The sequence below is a fragment of the Uloborus diversus genome, chromosome 7, assembly GCF_026930045.1.
Source record: "Uloborus diversus isolate 005 chromosome 7, Udiv.v.3.1, whole genome shotgun sequence".
Classification (NCBI taxonomy): domain Eukaryota; kingdom Metazoa; phylum Arthropoda; class Arachnida; order Araneae; family Uloboridae; genus Uloborus; species Uloborus diversus.
The window spans coordinates 105,260,499-105,287,867 of NC_072737.1; the positions used below are offsets into that span (position 1 = coordinate 105,260,499).

At 32.4% G+C, this 27,369-nt stretch overlaps 1 protein-coding gene across 1 annotated transcript; it reads left to right on the forward strand.

Moving 5' to 3' along the window:
• Nucleotides 1-9,773: 9,773 nt before the first annotated feature.
• LOC129226825 (paramyosin-like) lies at nt 9,774-26,986 on the forward strand. Its single transcript, XM_054861453.1, has 7 exons — nt 9,774-10,222; nt 12,894-13,134; nt 15,422-15,577; nt 18,274-18,354; nt 21,661-21,816; nt 24,310-24,417; nt 26,915-26,986. The coding sequence occupies exons 1-7, from the start codon at nt 9,774-9,776 to the stop codon at nt 26,984-26,986; spliced, it is 1,263 nt and encodes a 420-aa protein (XP_054717428.1).
• Nucleotides 26,987-27,369: the final 383 nt, after the last annotated feature.

The following is a 27,369-nucleotide window of genomic DNA, read 5'->3' on the forward strand; positions in this document are numbered from 1 at the left end:
CACACTCCTACGTGCATATACACATAGGTCTACGCACACACACAAGCCTACACATGTACGCACGTGCGCCTACACACACACACCCACAACTATACACACGTAGCCGCCCAGGAGGAGGGGCAGGCTTGGGAAGACAGAAGTCGTTTCTAGGAACAATAGCCCAACCCCCCGCCCCCCATGAGCAGGGTCCTGTCGCAACTCGTGATTGCAAAAATCATAATTTGAATTCAAAATTTCAGAATTCAAGTTAATTTTCAATTTTTTTTATTTTTTTATTTTTTTTTTTTTTTTATTATTATGAGCTAGGAAATATTGGATTGTTTTCCAAATGATCCATATAGTCCGAAGCAGAAAAAGACTTATTGGAATCTGCAATTTTTGCCTGGCGAGAGGCAACCAATAAATAGCGATTTTGATGCAGAAAGCAAAAATGAAACTCCCCTTAAAAATTACTTTTTCAAATGCCTTACATGGTCTGGAAACTAAAAACGTATCTCATGCTTCATGCAGCAGGCTGTAAATGACACAGTACTTTCTTCTCTCCATAAAGTCGAAATAGAACTATTTCAAGTCAAGTATAAAGGAAATTGTCAAATATCTGCTACTCAGTACTTTAAATTTTCAAATTAACTAGTGTGTAATATAAAGTAAGACAAAACAACGTTAGAAGAAGTGCTTCTTCTAACGTTGTTTTGTCTTACTTTACTGTTCAGCACAAAGGTATTTATTTATCTTAGTGTGTAATAATTCGTGGTTCATGGAATGCTGAACAAAAAGGTTATACTTTCTTATTTTGGATATTTATGCGCAGTTTCTTATAAGGGCTTTCAGATAAAGTGCATTTTTTTTCCACGCCCATATTACGAATAACCCCGATTTAACGTATAAAAGTTTGGTCCCGATGAATTCGTTAAATCGGGGTCCTACTGTGCCTACAAGAATTTGACGAACATTCAGCGCATACTATGGATTTCTATAAGAAACATACAAACAAGCATTCATGCGCACCTACAGTCTTTTATGTGTACAGATTTTTGCTTTTTAATATCCCTTTATGGGGTTTTAGATACAATCACAATTGTGGAAAAATCAAATGTAATTTCCGCCGAAAGAGGGCGCCAGAAGTAAGTTAGGTCCGCTCTCGTTCTGTTTTGATTTAGGTTGTTGGAATTCAAGTCGATTTTCATTGTCTAAAAATGTTATATGTTTGAGCTGTGTTAGTCAACGTTAATAAATGTTTAGTTTTTGTTATTCATCGAACTTCTATCCTTCATTTGTTGTAATAACCACTGAAGCATAGATGCTTGAATTCTGATACATCGGAAATTCATCAACAATAAACTATACATAATCCTACATTTTTTCTAAGTTAAAAAATTAAAAACTGTACAAAAAGCTGACTTTTATTGCACTGCATCTGGAAAATTGAAATGAATGCGACAGTGGAGTTGTTTCCTTCAGTCAAAAGTACTACTTTTAGTCACTGAAATTGATAGAATAAGCAAAAAAATAACATAACCCAGAAAATATTTTTATTTTCCCAACATTTTTTTTAATTTATGTTTTTTAATGTCCGGTTTTCTACCACGCATCTTTCTACCACGGTACCACGTTATGATAATCAACAAGCGAATTAAAATTGCACTCTACGCTTGCTATCAACCATATCGTTTCCAATACACGTGAGAAAAGATGCGAATTAAATATTTTGGTCTGTGAATGGCAACACTGAATGACATTTCATCATTTGTGATGTCATCGGGCAGAAACATTAACGATGAAAGCGCACCGATTTAAGTAATTTTTTTTAAATGTTAAACTTAAACAAATTATTTAAAAAATGGTCATATCCCACGTTTTTAAGCATGCTCTTTCAGAAAAAATACTTTTAAAATTTCGGAAACGACCCCATTCTTGCTTCTTGTTTCCCCTTCCAACAGTTTTTTTTTTTTTTTTCTTTTTCTAAGCTAACCATTCTTTTGAAACAAAAATGCGTTTTACAAATTCGCATTGCATAGAGACCTTCAGAAAATTTCAATTTCATCAAGTCCAATATAAAATAGACTGGAAATTTCAAAAGGATTCTTATATCAGAAAGTTTTTATTCTAGGGGCTTTTACAATGAGAAATCATGCAGGCAGAAGAAGAAATCGCTGTTTTAGTCACGTGAGCGGAGTCCCAATGACTCACAGGGGAACTATTGTGGATAGAAAAATTTTCGTTCACTACTTGCGAAGAAAAATGTTTGATAATAAAAAGGTAGTGGAATAGTTTCGCGTCTATATCGTCGAGAATTTTCTTTTTTCGCTTGAAACTCGTTGAAAAATACTCTGAAACGATGAAGACGACTTTACTGACTATAGAATAAATGCTGAGAAATAGAAAGTTTCATTTTCAATTCAAAGCATAAAGCTGTTCCTTCGAAATATGAAACGAAAAAGCAGACATTGGACACACCAGCTGTCTATTATTTTCCATTTACGTTTCTGAATCATTTTTACAGCGTAGGTTTGAGAAAAAACATGCGATTTAATTATCACGAGTTTTCTCATGACGTTTATTTATGGACGTGCGTATCTCGCATAACCCAAAAACAATCTGTCGAAAAGCTAAAACTTTGTATGTTGACTCTGAGTGTCGTCTTGTTTTACACCTTTCTTTTTAATTGGTTGCATTCGAGTGTTCCAAAAGAGGTCTTTTACACGCTATTTGGAACAAATCGGCATAAATTTCAATAAGTGATGTCATAATTTGGTGATCACGGTGACATGCAGTCGAACTCGTTTATAACGAGTCTGGATTGGACAAGGAAAACAAATATATTTCATTGCAACTGTTTTAAGTCTATGGGAGCAAAACCCGCTTTTAACGAGCAAATCCCGTTTGAAACGAGCAATATTTTTGTGATTCATAAAATTTCAGTTGACTTACCTTTCTAGCCAATTAACTGAAAATTAGTGATGAGTCATAAACCTTGAAAAGAAATGATGAGGGCCTTTCTTTTATTTTGTGGAGTAGAGAAACATTTTAAAGTTTTGTACCAGTATCCTTACTCCCAAAGACATTTATTCTAGCTGAAATTTAAGCAAAATCAGACAAAAAAAGTAAAAATAATGAACGTGATGATGACAGCGACAATTATGAACAATTTTAAGCTGAACCACTCCTAGTATATTCAGTGGCTTTTAAGTGCGCGAGAATTTTTTTTTTTCGAAGTAAGACTAGAAGTACAAGCAGTGGCATGGCTATAGTGTTTATCATCTATTAAACTGTCAAATGTGTTTATAATAAAACTAAAAAAATAACTTAAAGAGAAAAAAGTCGAATTTAAACTCCAACTTAAACTCCTTCTTTTTAAACTGGATGATCTACACAAACTTTTTACGCACCAAGTGGGAACGATCGGGGAAAAAAAAAAACATCTTTTTTCTTGTAATTCCCAAAAATCTAATTTCTGAACACTGGCCAATCTTACTACTATTATATATGCGAAAGTTTATCTGTATGGATGTATGGATGTATGGATGTTTGTTACTCTTTCACGCAAAAACTACTGACCGGATTTTGATGAAACTTTACAATAATATAGCTTATGCATCAGAATAACACATAGGGTAGTTTTTGTCCCGTTATGGGGGCAAACCCCCTTAGGGGGCAAAAAATTCAATTTTCGTGTAAATTCTCTAATATAGGGATGAAAAAATACTTGCACATATTTACATTATATGTCCATCGAAAGCTCTGATTTTTCTGCTGAAGATGGCACCTGTTCGAAATTTCTAAGTAGAATAAAAAACGAGTTATGAGCTTTTTAGTTCCATGTTCGAAGGTTTTCCTCATTTCAATACAGTAATTAGTGTATCATCTTAACTCCCTGTCGATAGCGGCAATTGTTGTATTGTTGACTATTTTTGCTTTTCGTGACTGTTCAAGGCTTTTCTCAAGTCAAATCTTGAAGTAAGATTTTTTCACAAGATTGGCAAATAATACATGATTTGGCTGATCATTTTCCATTTAAACGGAACTTTAATGCAGTTAATGGTTTTTAATATTATTTATGCTGATTGAACATTTACTCATTATCCAATCAATCAGCAGATCGCCAAAATTTTTGAAAAAAGATTTCCGTAACTGATGCATTTGGCAGTTTTTTTCAACGTCGCTGTTTTTGAAGCCGAAGACTACGTCATAATGTTTCTCAGCTTTCACCATGTAAACAAAATATCGCCAATCAAAGAATCTTTAAAAAAAACTTTTTTTTACTGTGTTAAATAATCCAGCAACTAAATTAGGCAAATCCACAAACAGCACAAAAACTTCCATTAATTTTCCTTTTTGCACGTCAAACAATCCCCAAATTTTACTACTTATTTTGGAAACATTTCGGATGAAACTCTTTAGCGCCAATATATGGTGACCAAAAGTATCTCAGCACCTGGCGATGATATCTCAATGAAAATTAATATCATATCGTTTTACAAAGTAAGGAAAGAAGGGGGAGAGCATCATCGAAGGTATTCCAAAACGATTCAAGCAAATTCGGTAAAATCGCACTAAGAGCTCACAATGATTGAAATTTCCCAAAATAACTAAAGCAAATATAAGGGGATTACGAGCGCGGCTATATTTTTTTTTTAAATTTAGTACTTCAATAGTTATACAGAGAAGGTTTTAAACTCCATGTTAAAAAAAAAGTATCAAGAGATTAATCTTTTTAAACATGAGAAGATTAATTTCATGTTTTGGAAATTTGTATATGCTTAAATATAGTGATTTCGTTTCTAAATCAGTACTATTTTGTTCTTTATACTTATTGCTATTTTAGTTTTATGGGTAAGGAAGAAACTCGATTTTTGATCACGTCAAAAAGATGTGTTTTAAATTCTTTCACTTAAAACAGAAAACAAAAGCAAATAACGATTTTTTCTCATAATTATTACTGTCCCAGGCAACGCCGGGTATTTTTGCTAGTGTACATATATAGGTGCATTAAAGTTGTAAGTTACATATGTCCGTAAAGGTTGAAACCAAAATTCTAGAATATCTTTTTTGTTTTTTAAAATTGTTTTAGTTCTTTTGAGAGAGCTCGCCAGTTGTATGGCAGGTTTGACACATGCCGCGTCACCACGTAGACCAAGGGGTAATAAGCTTTCCTAACCCCCTGAACAACCTTTTCGGCACTGTGTTATTCAATGCATTTAAAAAAAAATGTATTTAAAAGCATAAAATCAACGTTTTAAAGAACAACAATTGTACATTTTTTCGTACGAGTTTTTTCACCAAATGATTAACTATTCTTTTAATGATGCAGAAAATAGTCTTGAGCTTACACGAAATGCGATAAATGTTCCCTTTAGCAGCAGATACTAAAATAGCATGCTTGACATTAAGGATTTTATTTATTTATTTTTTTTTTTTTTTTATTTTATTTTTTTTTTTTTGCATTCACAGTATTAAACAGGAAAGCTGCGAATGCATAATATCAAACTTTTTCAAAGTTTTTATAGAAGTTTTGAAACGTTTGATTGAAACTGAACTGTTGAAGCTTCCTGTAAATCATGGCGAGTATTTTTTTTTTTTTTTGGAAAATTAAAATTTGAAGTTGATAAAAAGTTAACCCCATAAACCCACATATGAAACAAAATAAAAGCAAACAAAAAAGTTACAAAATATTTAATACGTTCTATCCGTGCCTGAGGTGTGCCGACTGCCAAGAGTCTCTAACGAACACGAATGCAACAAATACGAAAACACTCCTCATCATAAATTGTTCCCCTTACTCTAGCAAATCGGTTTTGCTTCCTTTTACAAAAGAGGAAGTATTGTATTCACGAAAAAATTTTCACTCAAAAATCGGCCTTAATTTCCATTTTGCTCACCCCCGAATGAATATTCAGTTATTTTTTCGACTCGACCACACGTGGATAGGTGTCTAAGAACGTATAGACAAGCGAAATATCCATTTTGACGATCCCAGAGTGAATTACAACCAGTTTTCTCGTGTCGTCTGTATGTACGTATGTATGTGCGTATGTGCGTATGTATGTCGCATAACTCAAAAATGGAATGTCCTAGAAAGTTGAAATTAGGTACTTAGACTTCTAGTGGAGTCTAGTTGTGCACCTGCCTTTTTGGTTGCATTCGGATGCTCCAAAGGGGGGTTTGATTTTTTTTATATTTTTATTTTCTTTTTTTTTAATCTGGTTTCAATTTTGCCATTGTTGGTTGTATTTAGAGAGTAAACTATTGAATCACATTAAAACTGCCAATAATAAGAAAATGACATTAAATTGGAGTAAAAGGAAGTCATGTGATGCACACATCAGCTCGTTTGTTTCTGATTTAGTGTTCGTTCTTTTGTCCTTGTTTCTGTCTTGTCTTTGTTTTGTTGTTTACATTTTTTGTATAAATCAAATTGTTTCTCAGTTACTCCGTTCGGCTCGTCGTTCAAAATTTAAAACTTCATTTATGTGTATATTTTGGCTCTTCTTTCAAAATTGTAGAAGTTTTATGTCTTTTGCCCCTTAACAATAAGACACTTTTTTGGCTCTTTTCCCCTTTATTTAACAATCGTTTGGCGCAGTATAGCCGCTAGAGGCTCATGCGCCAAAAAAAAACCCAAACCAACCAACCAAATACGAAAAATGGATTTATTTACAAGGTACAAATTTGAAGTAGTTTACGCTACACCGACGTCTGCAATCGACATGTTCTCAGTATTTTCAGTATCGCAAAAACAGTCGGGCTGTTGACAACATTTGTGTATCCCGCTAAATGCCTAAAAAAATTCTTCAAAAAACATATTTTCCATAATATATGCAGTGTGTTTCAAAAGTCTTTTGCACTGACACTCAAACACATTTCTTTCAGGGACTCCCAGAACCAAAATTTTTAGGACGAAGAAAATTCTCACTTTGCCAAATGAAATTTCAGTTTTGGCGAGTGATAAAATGCGAGCATGCACACTATATAAAATTCAATGAGAAGGAACACTAGGCATCACTTAAAACAATTCAAAAATTTGAAAAAGAAAAAAAAAAGAATTTTAGTGTTGCAAGATTGTTTTCAAATTCGCCGATACGTGAGCAAAATTTTCTGAATAAGGAAATTTTTAGAAGGTCCCAGTAACCACTCGTGACCTCCCATCATGGCGCCCCTGAATACTTTACACATTTTGAAGACGTTATTACACTTCTACTTGTGCACTTTTCGTAGTTCTGAGCACTGATGGCTTTGCAGGAGGGGGGGGGGGGGCGACATAGTCAATTACGGAATTGTGTAAAACATTTTCTTAAGTGAATTTTCGAGTGTTATTCGAGATATCCCTATGGCCATGAGGGTCCCTCGGAATTGCGGCATTTACGGCATGATAAATTCGATCTTTGCTTTGCTTTTGCGATGATTCGGAAATTGAAATGGTCGTCAAGTTTTTGCGTGTGTAATTTCGTTTTCATTGGAAATACTGCTTCCTTGTCACGCATGGGGAGGGATCAAAATTCATAAGAAAGATATAGAAGAAAGTTTCATGATGGCCAAAACATACTAGTTCAATACTGGGCAATTTTTCGTCCTCAGCACTGTGATTTCCCTGACAGCTGAAACAAGTTGTTATTTTCCTAGAGATTTCACGATCAAACCCACAGTCTGAACATTTGATCTCTCCCTTACAAAACTTGGCTGAGGAGCCAATTTTGTTACACTTGTTACGTAAAAATGGCTTTTCAATAAACTTGTTAACTTACAATTATTCCATCTAATTATATATCCATCCAATACATACTGTACTACAGATGTCCCATCCAATCCATTACATATATCCGTCCAATTTCAACCTCTGTACGATTGGTTATTCCTATTCTTTTTCGAGAACTACTGATGGTGTCTCAGATTTTATTTTATTATTTTTTTTTTTTAATCTTATGACCTGCGATATTACCATTTCCCCTATAGACAAAATTTCTTGCATTAAACCTAGACAGATCTTGATATTATACTGCCGGCGTCAATAAGAACGTGTTTTATACTGCATAAAGACTTAAAAAAATAATATTTCAATAACAACACGTAGGCAACATTTTATACGTCTTAAACTATTAACATTGATATTTCCTTGCATTACTTGCATTCATACTATCGGCATCAATATTAAAAAATATATTCAAATTATTATTGTATCTATACTTTGACGTCGTCAAGATAATTACTGATTTCATGCTGTCGCCGTCAGGGTAATTAATTGACAATAGAGCAGGAGGGCTTTGTTGGATAGTTGCGAATGTGCAGAGTTATTTTTTCCCAGCTTTCCTTGTATTGTTGCTTCTTTCCTGTCTTCTACTCGGTCGAGGTCAAAGTCTGCTGCACGTGGGTGCAATTTTTAGGCTTTGCTAATAGTCGGTAGCTTAACAACTATTAGTTCGGGATATTATAGTTTTAGGAATTACTTATAAATGATTCATAACTCCACTTATTTATTAATGCACGTGCGATTAATAGTAGAAATGGTCGAAAAAACTGTTTTTCGTTCCTAAACTTGGCTACAACTAGCAAGGGATTTTTTTATAATTATTTCAAGCTCACAAGTATGTTTAATTTTGTCTATGACTATTTATGTTATTCTTAAAGAAAAAAATATTTTTTCTCTAAACGTTATTTTCAATGCTGACATCCTCTCGAAAATGAACTTTTAGTTTATTTATTTATTTTTGCTTGTTATCATAGCTATTAAATGTGCTCTAAAAAACTTCCTCAATAATTAATCACAATTAGCCATTTTATGTCTTTATAGTACTATGACAAGCATAAATTTAGAACTAAATCAAGCATTCGAATGAAGACGTTTTCATTGCATACAAGAAAAGTGCGAAAACTACAAACGAAATATCTTTATGTGAATTTCTGATTGTGTGTGAACCTTACGAAAATATTCTTAGGCTACAAAATTAATTAATTCTTTGTCTTGAAGACTAGCAGAGATGGTTAAAGAATGAAATTTAATTCTTGAGTTGGAAGTGAAAAAAATACAAATAAATAAATAAATAAAACATCTGGCTCACGTACAGATTTCATACTGTCACGACAATATATCCTGTCATTTTTCTGTTGTGACAAATGACAATGTTTATGTAAGATGACAAAAGCAAGGCAAAAGCTTGCCTAAAGACTGGTTTCTCACTGTCATGACTACATCTTGTCATTCTCCTGTTATAACAATATGTATGCAACATTGCAAGCGCAGCCTACCTTGATATGTTTTTGATATTATATTGCATACAACTTGACTCAAAATTGCGGCAGTTTGCTAATAGCATAAAGGGAGCAACATAACTATACTGAAGCAGCATTGATGCTAGATGATCTTTCCTGATATGACAACCTTCATGCAATACGGAGGAAGCATATTTTGCTTATCATGTCCCAATTAGAGTCGATTCAATCACAGATGCAGAAAACGAAAAGAAAAAAAAAACACTACCACCTAATCACTCCCCTAACCTCGTTTCAAGAAGAGCAACAGATCAAATTCAGTATTTAAAAAATAATTATTATAAAATAAATAAAAACTTTTTATAGTAATACCTAGTAATTCTGTGTAAACTGGAGAGAAAAGACTTATTTTCAGAACTTTCCCTACTTTATCATACCTACTGACATTTATGATTCAGGCAATGGCAACAACTGGTTTTTCCCTATTCTGTGTTGCTATGGTGATTGAGGAGAAGTTCAAATAATGATTATGATATTAACGTTCAAGTATCCAATATTTCATAGAAAATATGAGTGAAGTAAACAGTTATAACAAGGAAGTAAGTGTAGGTACTCCTTCCAAAACCGGAAATGAAGGAAAACCTGGACTTGATTCAACTACTCCTGAGTTGAAAGAACCGGAATATAGTTCTACGGCAGAAGCTGTTTCTTCAAACTTAAATACTGAAAAATTGAGTATTTCAAAAGAAAATTTGAATAATAATGTGCAATTATTGGACACTTCGAGAAATTTAAAGTCTGAACCCAATGTGAATGAAACTGACATCTCTGAATTCTTAGCTGAAGAAAGTATATCTGAAGACAGTTTAGAACTAAACAAAGACAAGTCAAAAAATGACAAATCATCTGCATATTTCTGCTTGCGTGTGGGAGAAAGTATCCTAAATGATAAAGATATTTCACATCGTTTGGATGAGATGGCAGATGATGTGCTTAGACAGCTACATGAAGAAATTCAGTTAGTGTTAATTCTTATCGGGAACGCAAAAGACTTAATTAGTCTTTGGCTTTTAATTATACGATTGAAGTTTTTTTAATTATTAAAAAAGGGTAAGGGCGTTTTCTAAGATGAGAAGTGAAACGAGCTTGGAGCATTTTGAGCAAATTCTTAAATGATAGATAGGAGATAGGTTTTAGCCAAGCTCAAAACTTTGTGAGCGAAAGTTTGAAAAAAATCTTCAGAAAAATACTAAAATTTGGATGGTTAAATAATGCGCTCTCATATCTTTCTAATTGCCTCGATGTATTTCATGTTCAGTTGAAGGCTAAATTGAAAGTTTAGCCGTAACATCAAAGAAAAATAAATTTAGCTAATATTAATTTTTTTACAGTTGAAATATTTAATTTAGAATTTAGCAGTGATAACATGCAAGTTCTAGTTTTAAAACAACGCCCCTTGCCCCAATAAAAGGCAGTTATTGGTGGGACATAATGCCCATTAAGACTGAGTATTGTTGCACTTGAAATTATTTTAAACATTTTAGCTCAGATTTGTTACAAAATTAAGTTGAATACTGCTACACTTGCTTACACTAAATCAAAGATTGTTTTTTAAAACAATATTATTGAAGCAAAGCAGCGAAAATGCCTTGCTTCATTTTTATAATTTAGTTAGTATTTTTGCATTTTGCAAAGAATGCTACCATAGTAGAAGCTCTGGAAGAATTATTGTAACATAGAACATGTCAAATGAGTGGAAAGTTTTCCCATTGCTGAAATAACTGTTTGTCATTTTTGACTTTTGTACATCATATTTAATGAATCTTTTCATATTAGTTAATGACTTGTTTTTTTTTTTTTTTTTTTTTTTGACATCTTATTTTACAAGCTTTGTTCAATTATTTGTTGTTGTTTTTTTTCCCCCCACTGTAATGTAATTTTTAGTCTTGTTTAATAGTTTGTTTTGCTCGAATGTATAATTTAAAATTTTGGCTATATTAACCTTAATGTTTGACAAGCATAAGTGTTTTGCCTTTGATTAGATCGGCAAATAATTCTCAAATCTCACCTAATGTTTCTCGTTATGATAATACCTCCATCCATTAATAGAACTCTTCATGTTGATGAATGACTTGTTTTGTTTAAATTGGTGAATTATCTTATATTTTAATGTAGTAAAACCTCTCTTGAGCAATCCACCCTTTGAAAATTTGGCTATGCAGGGGTGGTGACCACTCTTAAAGGTTTTGATTATTATTAAGCAAGACTAAAACTACTAATGATATAATTTAACATTTTAAAAGGATTTTTCAAGTAAAGAAAGGAAAGAAAATGCTTCATTCTAATTTTTAGGGGGGAAATATTTAATATAGGTTACTTTACAAATTTTTAGTTTTAAAGAAACCACTTTTTTTTTCAAGTTTGTTTTTAATTATGAAAGCAAATATTGAATTGAGTTATCAGCTATTTCCAAATTAACAGTGATATCATATTAAATTTTCTCCACAATTTGCTGTGTTGAAAACTTCACTTTTTGTTTTTCAACAACACTAGTAGGAGCGTTATACAAGTCCGAAATTACACCTAAATGGCACTGACAAAAATTGTTTACAGTCGTGAATAAAGAAATGAAAAAGAAATTTTTAAAAAAGTTAAATTTGAATATTTACCGTAGAGCTAAAAATTAAATTGTTTACCTCCGACTGAATGATTTTTCAGCAAGCATTCTTTCTGGATAACACTGAGATCAACTCAATACTTTATAGATGCTTCCCTGTCTCACCACACAAAATATAAACATAGAAAACACCCACCCATTCTCTCAACAAACTACTACTCCATTAAAAGGGTCTGCAGCTCTTAGTGACATAAAAATCTGGTATGCAGTTAGAAGCCCTGCTGATTGTTTGTAGGGGAGCCCAAAATTTATAGATCCGGGCCTGTGGGAAAGTAACTTGCCTTGGTTCGCTCTTAACAACCCTGGTAAGATTGATTACTTTACAGTGCTTAAAAATATAACTTATAGCTCCGGTTTTTTGTACTTCTTTTAAGCAAAAATTTGGTTCCTTCTTTGCAGTTGCCACTTCAGGCAAATGCTTAGTCTTCTACAATGTACAAAAATAATTTTATTCAGTATGAAATTATTTTTGCAATTTATATTATTTATTGCAATTTTAGTCCAAGAAATTGAAAATGCAAGTTATGGTTATGAAAACTACTTGCACCATGGATTTTAAAACCATATAGATTCAATGCAGCCATTTGTTTTTCTTTTTAAACCTCTGAGAATAAAACTTAATAAAATTGAAATGACAAGAGCCTGTAATTTGTAAAATAATTTCCCAAATAAAGAGCCTTGTAATGAGACTGAGCTTCCCTAAATTCAGAGGTAAAGGCCTTGAAAGTGATCGTTTGCTTCTCTATTGTTGTTGGGATTCTTAAATATTTTATATGTAATTCCAAAGCATAGCAAGATAGCCGTTTTTTGACTGTAAAAATTATTTGACTGTTGATAAAACACAGAATTATCATGTTTTTGAAAAGATTTGAAAAATTGATTTGGTGCTGGAGAATTACTGAAGCATTTTAATTAAAGGAATCTTAATTCTGCTTAAGAATGTTTAAAAATTAATTAATGATTTAAAAATACGACCTGCCATTCATTACTTTTCCTGTGATTTATTTTTCAGAGAACAGAACTTGAATTTGTCCTTAGAAAATGAAGTTTTTGAATATATATTATGTGAAGATGAAGCTGTTCGAAATACTCTAGCAATGGTAGAAATTGATCAAGAGCTCTCACCTCAAGACTACACGCTGGCTCTTTCATCTGCTGAAAAGTGTTGCTTTGCCCAGAAAAAACTTGAGCAGGTACAGAAAGAGTTGGAAATAAAAGAAATTGAATGTAAAGATGCAATTCAAAGTCTAAAAGTAAGAATGCTATTTTTTTTTTTTTTTACTGAAGTGTATTGATTGTCTTTGCCATGTATAGTGAAACTTCTCTGATGCAACCACTCTCCATTCCTAAAAAAAGTGGTCGTTAATGGAGGTTGGTTGCTCTTAAAGATCATTTTCGAATATGCAAATACAGCACCAATAGCTGTTATTTATCTTCTTCATGCAGTGTATGAAACTTTTTTTCTCATTTTTTATATAAAAAATATACTTTTTACATTAATTTCCTTTTTGGTCTTCCTTTTTTGCGTAAGTTGATGACTTTTACATGTTTCTCGAGCGTGATATAACTTGCTTTTCCAGAATTTTGACTGCGATGTATAGTGATGAAATGCAGAATGCAACTTCACTGAAACCAATTCTTGAGCTATTGAAATGTGCTAAAAATAGATTTTGTCCGCTCTAATGAACTAGGAATGTACCGTTCTGACCCTCTTTTCCCGTTAGCAACCAAGAAATTTTAAGAAACAACCTTTTAAAGAAGTTCTATTGCTATCAGCCGCCCTCAATGACAGGCGCCCACATGACTTGCCTCGGGATGTGTATGTGCCACCGTAGCTTCAAAAGGGTCCGAAAAACAATACCCTCCTTTTTGTGACATTTTTGAAGTTCCAAACGGAGACAGCAAGAAAGAAATACGTTTGGATCCACAGGAGAATAGATTTTAATCCCGTATTCTGGTTTCCTTCCACCTTCGTTAACACGATAAAAATGAGATCTGTGTACAAACTAAATGTTCTATTGCTTTTCTTTTGCTGTCACTCTCTTTTTGAGTTTTGTCTCTTTATTTATTTGTTTTTCCTTTTTTACTTGGGTGTGAGTTCCTTGTGAGAATAGTTGCCTTTGACAATCTTTTTTTCTTCTTTGTTGGTTAATTCTTCTTAATTCAAGTTGTAGTTTTCCATCTGCTCAAATACAAACTAATTTTTCAAAAAAAGCATCATGTAGTACTTTGTCAAAAAGTTTTTAAGAATCGATATTGAGTTTTTTTTTTTTTTTTCTGTTATCTTTATGACTTTATCAAACATCATGGATGATAACTCCTTAAAAAATTATAATTTGTTACAAAAAATCTTTGTACTTTTCTGTTACTGGTACCTCACTTGGCTTGACAACTTGATTACTTTCTACCTTGTTAAAAATAGAAAATAACATTCGTGTCATCATCATATTTGCTCCTTTTTTCTGATTTTAAATTTTAATAAAGCCAATAACATTTGCTTGACTTAAAACATTTATTTAGCTGTTTATTTAACATGTTCATGAAGCATTTAAAGTTGGTTTGGGAAATAATTGTATCTGTATTTTTTATGTTACATAATAACTTGTTTGTTTGGCAAATTATTTTACTTTAAGGTCTTAATTTCAATATTTGGTGAATCGTTATCACTTTAAGGAAACTTTAATTATTGTTTCAAGGATTGTTTTGTTTAAAAGTCCATTAAAATAACAAAATGATGTATGGTATCACCAAATAGGCAGCTTCTACGTAAGCTTGTCCAAAGATGGTAACAATGAATAAAAAAATAAAAAAACAATCATTGAATTACTATAATCATACTAATAGCTGAAAAGTACCAAAAACTGTGAACAAATGACTCTTGTCAAGGATTTGAGAATACAAGTCCATTACTTAAAATACACTGGTGCAAGAAACTAAGAGAATTTTCAGATTTTTTCAATTATCTCTAAAACTATTGAACCTATTTTAATGAAATTTGGTGTGAACATACATTGAAACAATATTAAACAAATAACCCATCCAAAATTTAAAAACACACCCGTGATCATAAATAACACTCATTAGAGTTGGAATGTATGAAACAGCGGTGGCAAAATTGAACAAAAAACAATGGTTTGATCCCCTCTAACAGACATATAGGTCCTTATACTTGAAATGAAACAGTTTATTGGATCCTGAGGCAATTTTTTCGACTTGTTCAACAACGCTGTACCCAGGCTATGTAGGGCCCTTGGAGGGGTGTTGTGAGTTGCTAATGGGCCCCAAGAGAGTTCCAGTCATGCTCTATAGGACTGGAGTCTAGAGATCTGCTTGCCCAATCCATCCAGTTAATATATTTTTTTATTTATTTATTTATTTTTATTTATTTATTTATTTATTTATTTATTTATTTATTTTTTTTATTTTTATTTTATTTTTATTTATTTTTTTTTTGTAAATTGCAGCTATCAGCCATTATATTACTATGTTAACTCATGTTGTGGAACATCCTGATTTATAGATTTTGTGATTTTCTTTTAGTTTAAAGTGGAATCTCTAGACATTTCACTCAAAGAACTACAAGAGGAAAAATCAAAATTTGATGCTAACATAAGGTATGGAGGAAGGCATCCTGTTACAAAAAAAGTTGTTCTTCAGAAAGTTATGAAATACTTTGATGACAGTATTAAACATAAAGTAAGTCTTTCTGTTGAACTAATCAAATCTGCCTACCTTTGATCTCATGCATGCTTATTGTGGACATATTTTCTATATTGCTTTATTTTTTCTTATAAATATTTTTTGTGTAACATTTAAAGAGTATTCAAAATATTGAAGGTAATTTAAATGTAAATATTTCGTTACTTTTATTTTTCCAAAACAAAAGCTGCAATTCAATTGATGAACTTACATTCAAGAATACAGTTGATATTTTTACAACTTTCAATACATTTTAACTCTCATGTCTCAAAAGCTTAGTTCCTGAAAATGTCTTGTAATGTGTTTGGAAAACCAGAGAATTAATAAGGTTTTAATATTTAAATGTAAATATTCCGTTACATTTATTTTTCCAAAACAAAAGCTGCAATTCAATTGATGAACTTTTATTCAAGAATACAGTTGATATTTTTACAACTTTCAATACATTTTAACTCTCATGTCTCAAAAGCTTAGTTCCTGAAAATGTCTTGTAATGTGTTTTGAAAACCTGAAAAAACTGAGAAAGTTATTATTGAGGTGGAATAGATGCCTTGGGAAATTGTTGATTGTGTTTGTCAATGTTGCCATGTGCTGGTAAAGGGCAGTAACTGCAAATTTTTCAATTTTTTGCATTTTTGTTATCTATTGTGTATTATCTTTATTGCACAAGCTTGCTTATTTGGTTTCCGCTGAAAAAAGGAGCAAAAAAAAAAAGCCTAATTCCAACATTTTCCTATCATTAGTATTGTTGTACACTGTTTTGGTTCAGTACACATTTCTACAATTTTAGAAACGCATTTAAGAAAACTTTTTGAATATTGTCATAAGTCTTCTTTTAGAACACTTAGCAAATGTTTTTGGGACACTTTTTGTAGCGCTTATGGACATGATCCATTCAGTTATACCAGTAGTTCTTGCTGTTAATTTTAAAGCAATATTGTAAGGCAGATGTCAATTATTGCCATCAACAATGGATGGTCTTTGACCAGGGAAAGCCATCCTTTTTCCCGGCATTCTTGACACCAACTAACAGCGATTTATTGCAACTAAATTTCTAGTAGTTTCATACTGAGAGATTCTAATGGCTGGTAATCAGAGAAAGATGTTGAAATTATATTTCTACAAAAGAAAGCAATGATTCCCCAAGTATGCCAAAATATGATCCCAATCTGCTCTTAAGTTCAACAAATATCCCAAGCTGGACATATCATTTAACATGTTTAGAACATTTTTCCCCTCCTACTACTGTGTCTACCCCCCCCCAATGTATTGGGGGACCCCAAGGGGTCCGGGGACCACAGTTGGAGAAGACCTGGTTTATACTTTCAACTTGTGCTTTGTTAATTCTGTCTTGTAGCATGCATTACTTCACTATGTTCTCACTAATAAACCTAAATTCATAATGTTCAGCTTTTAAGTGTAATAACAAAGAGTTATTACTTCAACCCCAATGATTCGCACACAATATAGAGCAAATGAATCATGATTTGTTTAAAAGGCCAACTGTCAATAAAATTGTCAATGAAAGGAAATTTTTCGAAAAATACAAATACAAAAGTGACGACCAGCAACAGGCTCTGGGCGGCCCAGCTAAACTGGTCCTAGTCAATTTGGAAAATTGATTTCAAATCAGTTTTCCAAATTATTTGATTGTTGAAAGATTTGAGTGTTGAAATCAGTTGAAATCAGTTTCAAATCTTTGGAAAAACTGATTAAAATATAAATTAGTAAGAAAGTTGTAATTTTTTTGTGTCTTAATCTGAAGTGCTTCATGGAACTTGCAAGTTTGCCTTCATTTGATGTCCTTAGCCCGATTCTTATACACCTCGGATTAATCTTTACTTTCTTTTTAGTCTTGATCACATAGGAATTGACACTTGATGCAATTTCGACCATGTGACTGGTGAACAACAACATCAAAGGAAGCGTATAGTTCGAGAATCCCCCTGTATGTTATGAAAAAGTTTTCGAAAATATTCAACTATTCGTTGTTCACTCTAGTTTTAATAAGATGGACTTTTATGAAATTTAAACTCTGTATTTGATACTGTTTAAAAACATAAAATGCCGTTGAATTAAGAGCAAATTCTTTTATAAAACCTCCTTTGTCTCAACTAAACACAGAACAAAAGTCAAGTTATTTTAATTTTTATTACGTCTTGTCCTTTATTCCAAAATTTTATTTCCATTGCTGTGCACTGCCCATTTTGAAATTTCTTTTTAAAATTCTAGAAATTGAAGTTTTGTACATTTTTTAGATTTTGTTATCTTGTTTTCTTTAACAGCAAATCCCACTATGCCACTCTTTGCTAGTAATTAATAACTACTAACTTATTTAAAATCATCAAATCAGCACTGGTTTTCTTCCATCTCCGTATTTCGTCTCTCTCACAAGTTACCATTAGTCACTGGCATTAAGGGGTTTGTAGACTTAAAAGACCTTGAAATAAACTGTTCCAATTTCATGTGCTTGGAAACCTTGCAAACAATGCTCTTCTCTTTTTTTTAAAATTATTTATTCATTTATTTACTTATTGTTTTTTCTTTCCCATGTTCTCTCCTCTTCTTTGCTTTATTTTATTTATTTATTCATTCATTTATTTATTTTGCAATATTGTTTACACAATTTATTGCTAGGAAGAGAGATTGCGTGAAGCGTTTTATGATAGCTCATACTGGAATTCTCTCCTTAGATGGAGATGAGTAACAAATTCAAAGTACGAATGCAGCATGATACAATGGAACAAAACAAGATTTTGAATCAAGTGAAAACTGTAAGTGTTTGTTTGAAGTTTTCAATATTAAATCAGAAAAGTAGTACAAAATAACAACTTCTTTTGTATTTCATTTATATTTTGCATTTATTTCAAATTCAGTTTTAGAAAAATGTTTCTAGTTTCTCTTTTTATTTTTATTTGTTTCAATTTATAAAATACAAATGTCAACATTTCTAATTATTAAAAACCAAACCCTGTGGCACGACAGCCCGTGAGGGCTAAGCCCTACTGTGCCCAACTCGGTTTTCCTGACCAGGGCTCTGGAGTGCAAGGCATATGTTCCGGTTAGGTGGCAGCCTAACGTAGAACCCCCAGTGTTTGGTTCCCAAGTACTCTTGGTGCTCATTTTATCTACCCACTGAAGGGATCAACGGCTGAATTTCTAATTATTAGATTACATAAATTACAAATTACATCAGTTATGGAACTTTTATACCAACAACTGATCAGTGGGATTCCCCCTTCCCACACTGTTTTGTTTCATTTATTTGTTTTATTTTCCAATAAAGAACATAACTGGAAATTATAAAAAAAAAAAAAAGCAGAAATGTCAAAATTTTCAGAGCATAATTATTTGTTTTTACTTAGTACATCTGTTTACGAAACATCATTTCGCACTAACTTTTAGTTTATGCATTCATGGTTTAGATATTAGTAAATCAGTTGTTTTACTTAAACAAGAAGTTCCGTCTAGAACTATACGAGCCTACTTTCCCGTATACCTATACTACTTTCTAGTACCTGAACAATATTCTCAAAAATAGCTAAAATGGCAAATTATTTCAAACATATTTTTGATAATTTCCAGGAATAAAGTATTCCTCACACATCTGAAAAATTTAGATGCGTAAAAAAAAAGCAGCACCTTTTAAATAAAGCAGCTAATACACTTTTTTCCCCATAAAAAAATTCTTTAACAGCTTTCATAACTAAAAAATAATTAAAATTAATAAGCTTATTAAACTAAATACATCATATAAAAAAAAATCGTTTCTTTTTCCCCTGTTGCCAAAAATAATTTCTTAAATGAATTAATGCACTTACCAAAATAAATAAAAACAACAAAATGTCAACTTAAAGAAATACTTTTCATTGTCAAAAAAAAAAAAAAATCGTCTGCACATATCGTTATGTAGAAACATAAATGACTTCGAGTTTATTCGCCGAAAACTGAATACCTAAATTAAAACTTTAGCGTGAAAATAAAAACAAATTATATCAACAATAATTATTTCACAATGAAAACCATAGCTGTGGAGTCGGAGTCAATCTCATTTTGGGATAAAGGAGTCGGAGACGAATATCCAAGAATCGAAGTCAGTCATTTGTCCTCCATGTATAAATTTTTGCCAAAGCTACAAAGTCAGAGTCGAAGTCGGGGAGTCGGAGTCCGATTAATTGTCGGGCACAGGAGTCGGAGTCAGGTGCCTCTAAATTCTCGGAGTCGGAGTCTGGAGTTTGGCGTCAAGAGCTATTTCCAACAAAATTTGTTTGAAATAAATCCGCATTCAAGTACGGAATTGACATTGACTTTCAATTTCCCGTAGGTGCTAATGTTAAGTTTTTTGAACTGTTCAAAAGTGAACAAAAAAAAGTTCAAATCAAAAAATGAATTATGGGAATGAGGTGTCCTCGTCGAGATCTTTCGAACAAAAAAAGTTTGTTCGAATCGGACTATTCATTCAAAAGTTATTAGGGGGGGACAGACCGACGGACCGACAGACATTTTTCCCCATCTCAATACCCTACTTTCCAATTTTTAATTTTTCAATATTTATTTAATTATTTTTTTTTGCGATATTTTTAAGATGCATTAAGCTTTCTTTCATGTTTTTTTCTTCTTTTTCTGACTTTTACTGGGAAAGTAGGCTAAAAACAAGCCATACTTGTTCAATGAAATTATTACCAAGTGTTTGTGACACCTCAAAATACAGGATAAATAATGTAAGTCTAATTCATGTCTAAGTGTTTCTTCGTACAAAGCTATTGTGTACATTTCATCAAAATCTTTAAGAAAACATGAGTTAAGTCAAAAATAGCCCAGGCAAAATTTCGTTTTTTTTTTTTTTTTTAATTTTTTGACGCCACTTAAAGTTTTCTGGCTTTTAGTTGTCGGTTTTTTTTAACCCCTCCCTCCCCCTTTTCAGTCCCAATCGCCGCCTCTGCCACTGATAGCAAAAGTAATGTAAATCAATAAAACAAGATTTCGAGAAATGTAGTGGCTTTGTAGCCCCTCTGCACCAAACACTCAGGACACTCCAATGGGCGGACACAGTGACCTTCCAGAAATTTATTTATTCAAATAATATATTATCTGACCATTCGGCAAAATTTCGAGTTCTATTTTTCAAATTGAGAGTTTCAGCTCTCCTAAAAACTTAAGTTTGGAGTACTCCTGAAAACGCTACTGCTGTTCCGTTTTGTTATTATTTCTGTTGGACTTGCAACACTTTCACATGATGTGGAATGAAATTAAAAGCAATTAATACAAATACAAATTGTAAAAAAAAGTCTTACACCACTTTTGCTCTCTACAGCTCATTTGAACATGTCGATTTGTAATTGATTTCAAAGAATGATTAAATTTTAATCCTTTGCTTTTTTTTTTTTTCATTCATCCTAAATATTATGTGTAAAATTGTTGATAACTGAATAATGTGCATAATATGACTATTTTATGTTTGAGTGGCTGAAATGAAAAGCTTTTTTCCTAAATTCTAATTTCTGCGTACCTACAAATTTCATTTGTAGGTACAAAATTGGTTCAACTACAGACATAGCCCTATTGTTCAATTACAAATCATTATTAAGAATTATTTTTGCTTAGATTTTTAGCAGAAACACTAATAAAATATAATCGATCAATTGGTTCAATCTTGGATATTCCTATTTATGCTATCATTTGAATGTTTAATCATCAGGAAAGAAGAAAAACTTTAAAGCATTTAAAGTAAAATAATTGTTTTTTTTTTTTTGGAAAATAATTATATGCTACTAATTGATTGTATTTTATTATTATTATTATTACTATTTTATGCTTACATTGTTTTGTACTACTCACTACATCATAATTACTTGTATGGCAATGCATTTGGCAAAAAGAAAAAAAAAGGACCTCTGATAGTTAAGGGCAGACTTATAATTAGCCCTTTATTATCATTCTCTGTTGTTATTTGTGCTTGATCATCATCTGTGAAGATATTTATACTTTTTTAAATGTTGCATGCTATTACCTTAAAAGCTGTTTAAAAAAAAAAACAAGCATATGAACTGTTTTTATTAATTTGTGTTCCCTTGTTACAGAAACAGAAAAGACTTGCATCTTTGAACGTTACAGAATTCCAACAAGCTGAGCTTGCTCATAAAAACTCTTGTGATACTTTAAATAAATATAAAGAACAACTTGGTAAATGCAAATCAAAGTTCAGTCCCCTAATCCAAGATATGGCCAAACTAAAAGTAAGAATTTTCTTCTAAGTAAAATTATTACTGATTATTATGATTATAAAGGGGTTTTCAGATCTTCAATTGGCCCTCATAAGATTGTTTTCATTTTTTGTATGGGAAGTGACACTGCTTAAGATTAGCCATTTTGGATCGGAGCGCATATTTAAGTGGTGTTGCCTTTTCTGGCGAGATCGCATTTGGTGATTGTCACTGTGAGCAATTATTAATGATATGTGAATTGTTTATTAATTAAAATACTATTTTCAACACATTTGGCGAAATCTGAAACGTTGCTGTGTGGTAACCCTAGCAGCGCAACAATTAAATATCTGATCCAAAATGGCTTAACTTAAGCTGATGCGTAGGCCCATCTATATAGCGGCTCTAGTATGCGGTACCCTGGAGTGTGATAATGTATAAAAAATTGTCGACTTTACAGCTGTGTCTGAAACCTACTGACAATGCTGCAGAAACTTTATTTGTTTATTGAAAAGAAAAGTCAAGGAATTTTTTAAAGAGACTTTTACTAGCTAATCTGTAGCATATTTTGTATGATATTCCCCTTCAGATTGGTGTCCAGTATACAGGACATACACTTTAAACAGCTGCTAATTATTTAATTATTTAATAATTGATTGAATTACTTGATGTTTTTTTTTTTTTTTTTTTTTTGGTAGTTGTTGGCTTTTTACATTCTGCTTATTATAATCTGTGAAATAATTTTTCGTTTTGGGATTGACAATGCTGACACTATCTCAAGGATTGGGAGATAGAGAGTGGCTCATTTTCCCAACCATGTATATTTGTCTGAAAAGCGAGGTTTTTTTCCTGATTTTTTAAAAAATATATAATCTTTAATTAATCTTTTCAAATGCTTATATTTATCATTGTATGAAGAACATTTTGTGATGAAGTTTGGTTGGTATTTTATTGTGTTTTTGAATGAAATATTAATTTCAAAATCCGGAATATTGGACGTGCCATAACTCTCTTAATTGTTCTCCAACAAACTTAAAATTTTGTCTGTAAGATACCTTTTACCATAGTACACTGTATACCAAATATAAACATTTTTAGTCTAGTAATTCCGACTGAAGAGGTTAAGGCAGTGGTCTCCAACCTTTTTCACTCACGGGCCACATTGTAAATTTTTGGAGACGAGGCGGGCCGGTTCAACAATATTTTAGCTTGGATGTTCAAGTCCCCCCCCCCCCCCCCCGATCCATTGCGAATAAATTTTTCTATATGTATTTTATTTAAGCGCTCAGTGGTGATTTTGAAAATTGCGCTAGCTTTTAAATTGCTATATTTCCTTGTGCAGTGGCCACCGCTTATATGAATCACGTTAGTGAAGTTTTTTTTTAAAAAGGCTAATGAGTGAGTGATACAAGACAAAATTATTGAAATGTACTACAAATTTATTTTATTAAATTAATGCTGATTAAAAACTTGGAAATAAATAATAACACAACACGTGTAAAGCTTTTAAAATATTTTAAAAAGTTAAAAAAATAATGAGAAAATTGTTTTAGTTTGATAAAATTTCAGTCCTTTCAGGGACAAACTTTGTAGTTCCTATCATTAGGAGGCATTTTAAATGCTCGTCTGATTTAATATACTTTAAATTTGAAAACATCTGTTCACATTTGTAAGTGGATGCAAAAAGAGAAAACATAGCTCTAGCATGATTTTTTAAATTTTTAAAGTATTTTTCTGGTAGAGAACTATAAAATGGAAGTAGGTTACCTTCCTTGTGGCATTCCTGGAAAGCTGTCTTGAGTAAGTCATCAGTTATTAACTCAATGACTTCAAGTCGCATTTCAGAAGGCACCTTATCAATATCACACTTAAAAGGGTTTTGAAAGAGTTTAAATTTTGTCTGATGCTCGATCAAAGTCTTCAAAGCTATTTGTGAGAGACTTTCAATCTCTGTTATCAAGTTTTTTTTGCAAAATTCAGGATCTATCATTAAAGTATGGCAATGAACATTTAAATCTAGTGTCAGCCTCCCTCTCAGGCTGAGCTGACCACTAATTAAACAGTGGTGAAGACAGGAGTGAGCACATGTTTTTCCTGGGGCCAGAAAATGCCCCATGCCAGGGGACTAACAGGAGAATGTAGCACGGAGAAAAGAGATCTGTTCTCAAAAAGAGAAATGGGTGTTGTACTCGTAGTTAACAGTATGAATTGATTAAAAAATGGTTAAAATTAACGATAAAAAGATTTTAAATAATTGATTGTAATTAAAAATAATGCCTCAATTATATTTCCAACTAGACAGTCTGTTCCGAAAAAAAGAAAAAAAATTTGTAAGCTTCCCACGGGCCAGACTAAATCTGTTCCTGGGCCGGAACCGGCATGCGGGCCGTAGGTTGGAGAGCCCTGGGTTAAGGTAAAAATGCTTGTTACTGACATGAAATAAGTGAAAGCATTTAAAAAAAAAAGTTGTAACTCAGATGTTATTCTAAGTATATCTCTTCTCATTGAAATTTTCTTCAATTGTAGAAAGATTTAGCAAGAGAGAAATTAGCCATGGAGGAAATGAAAGATGCAGTTTTGAAACAAGAGCATTTGAAAGAAATCATGCTATTTGAGAAAACTCGCAACGACCAAGTAACTATTCTTTCTTACGGATTCTTATGGAATCATCAGAAATTGTTTATTATATATCTTCTGAAATGAGTATTTTGTGGGGGGGGGGGGTGTTTATATGTTATCTGCAAACCTGTACCTTTGAGTTTTTTAAGTCATATTACAGCTATAGCCCATGAGTTTTTTTTTACACGGAGGCTCATTAAAAAATTCCAAAGGTTAAATGTACTTACAGCATAACTTATAAGTTTTTTTTTTCAAATTCTCATGAAAAAACAGAATGGTGAAACATTTGATATCTTGTGGTGGTAGGTAATAAAGTAATAACACTGCATACAATGTATCTTTGAACATTGATTACAAAATAGTGAAGTACAATTTTTGAATAATGCCGCTTGTCTGTTTTTTTTCCTCTTGAGGAAATGTTAAAAAATGTAATTGTTTTTGTTCCAAAAAATTGATTTTACCAAATTTCATGTTAACTGTTACACTAGTTTGTAAATATTGTACAGTCATATCCCAATAATCGAGGTTGATTGAGGCAGGAATGGATACAGACTACCATTTTAGGGGGATCATGCTGAAGAATCCCCCCCCCCTCAAGAAGGAACCTACAGTTTTAGGTACGAAACATTTCTGAACGTGCCTAAGTGTCAATGAAAAACAACAAATCGGCCAGGAATAGGGCATCTAATCCTTACTAATGTTATAAATTCAAAAGTAACTTTGTTTATGTATCTGTTTGTAATTTTTTCACGCCTTAACTACTCAACCGATCATCATGAAATTTTGTGTGGATGGTGTCATGAGTGCTGAACATTGGCAACTTTTGTTTAGGAAAAAAGAAATCCATGATTTTTATTCCAATTACAAAGAAAAACATAAATTTGCGATTATCTCATAGGAAAAAGGTTATATTGTTAGATTTTTTGCAGCATGTTAAATCTCTTGAATAGCTGCACAATATGAATTTTACCTAGAGTTCGACGGATAATTAGAACGCCCACAAAATCTTCATATTAAGATAATTCCATGTTATAAAACGAGGCTAAAATTTATTTTTGAGGTATTGTCTGTGGTTTCTGGTCATGGAATTTAAATTAAATAAAACTGAAGATCTGATTCATACCATGTGATATTTTTGTAAAGGAAAGTAATCAGTTTAGTTTTCATGTTTTTTGTTTTCTTTTTAAAAATCAACTGAGCGTTCTGCCAGTTTTAATAGCTTTTATGGAACATAGTAGATAGGCTAAATTATGATAAGTTGATATACGATAGTTTTAGATTTACTTTTAGTCTAAGTTTTAAAATATTTTTATAAAATTTTCGGAATTTAATTTATTAATACTTGTTGCAGTCAATGTAGAAAAATCGCACTTGATGCTGCTTAATATATAAAAATGACAAACGTTTTGGGCAGTGGCGGCTCGTGCCTTATTTTAGTGGGTGGGCTCGCTGTATAAAGTTTTCTCAGTAATATTTATACAGATACAATGGAGAGGACTGCAGTTAGTAATGCTGAACAATATAAGATAGTCCTATTGCAGTTGCTTCCTTATTGCAGATTTTGTTAGATATTGATTTATTATTACGTTTTAAGCAAAAGTTGTCATCCAGGAAAGATAAATAAAATTTTCCCGCTTAATCGAATATTTCTTGGAACCGATGGTATTCGTTTAAGCGGGGCCGAAGGTATAAGAATAGCAAAATAAAATCAAAGGCACACGTCATTCAACGGTCAAGTGAAAACAATAAGCAATTTATGATTGCTCAAAAACAGTTCGAAATCGAGAAAAAGCGCACCTAGTGTGAGTGACCTAAAGTTAATAAATTTTTAAATAATTAAACTAGAGCGTTGAAACTCTCTTCATAAAGTTTGAAACAATCTGAAGTTTTAAAATAAACAATTTAAAAAAATCGAATAGTTTGGTCATTTTTAAGGTTATGTGGCCCTATGCCTTTAAGGACTTAAAGCGATGTACCGGATCAAATTGAAATAATTTAGGATTTTTCCGCCTTAGAGTACTACAGAATAGAAAACACATATCGATAAGACCTATTACACGATTAATACTATTACTTCAGCCACATATCAGAACAAAAAAGAATATTGAATAGATCTCGCCCAATTAAAGTTTTTTTGTAAAAGTTTCGGACCAATTCAGAACTTTTCACGCTCAAAACCAACTATTCGAAAACAAACTCTTCATTCAAAAATTCCGATCATATTAGTTCGAAACAGAAAAATAAATAAATAAAATTATGCATGTGATGCAATGCGGTAGAATCGGGAGGAACCCATAAAATGGTAAATGCCAGTTCCAGATATTAACAGCCGTTTAAGATTAAAGGCAAATACAAAAGAAGGACGGTGGAAAAATATAAGAGCACTTTCTTTCATTCAGTGGGCTAGCCAATTTTTGCCCTTTTCCGAGCTGTTGTTTCGTACAAGCGACGTGTGTCAAATCCTTCCCCACCTGCTATTGCCCTTCTGCTGCTATTGGAAGCTATTTTTCAGAGGGCTAGGGAGCTGGAGCCCATACAGATGGAATCGGGGTGGTGCGGACTTGCCGTTTTGGTGTCTGGTTGAATCGTCGTGATTGGTTAGGAGCGGAGGTGTGGCAGGGGTAGTCCTAGGGCAAATCAGTCGAAGCCCCAAGAATCATTCTCAGAGCTTGGAAGCGCAAACGCTAACAGATGGAAAACTTTTCACATTTTAGAAGCGATATGCAGAGTGTTAGAGATTTAAAATGTTTTTCATGTCTCCAATTCGTTGTTTGTTTGTTGTTTTTTAAAAAAAATTTAGCGAAATACTAAACGTTATTTTTACATGATCTATTTTAGTTGTGTACAATTTTTCTGGGTGGGCCTGGCCCACCCGGCCCATAGTGACGAGCCGCCCCTGGTTTTGGGATTTTAAAGAAGTCCAAAGAGATCTAAATTGAAACTTTGAGTCATAAATTTGCTTTTTTC

Bases quoted from the DNA above. Each gene is read 5' to 3' on its own strand.
- LOC129226825 (XM_054861453.1), top strand. From the start codon at position 9,774: ATGAGTGAAGTAAACAGTTATAACAAGGAAGTAAGTGTAGGTACTCCT. The intron at 15,578-18,273 runs GTAAGTCTTTCT...TTCTCTCCTTAG, and splicing joins ATGACAGTATTAAACATAAA to ATGGAGATGAGTAACAAATT. The intron at 24,418-26,914 runs GTAACTATTCTT...GCTATTTTTCAG, and splicing joins AGAAAACTCGCAACGACCAA to AGGGCTAGGGAGCTGGAGCC.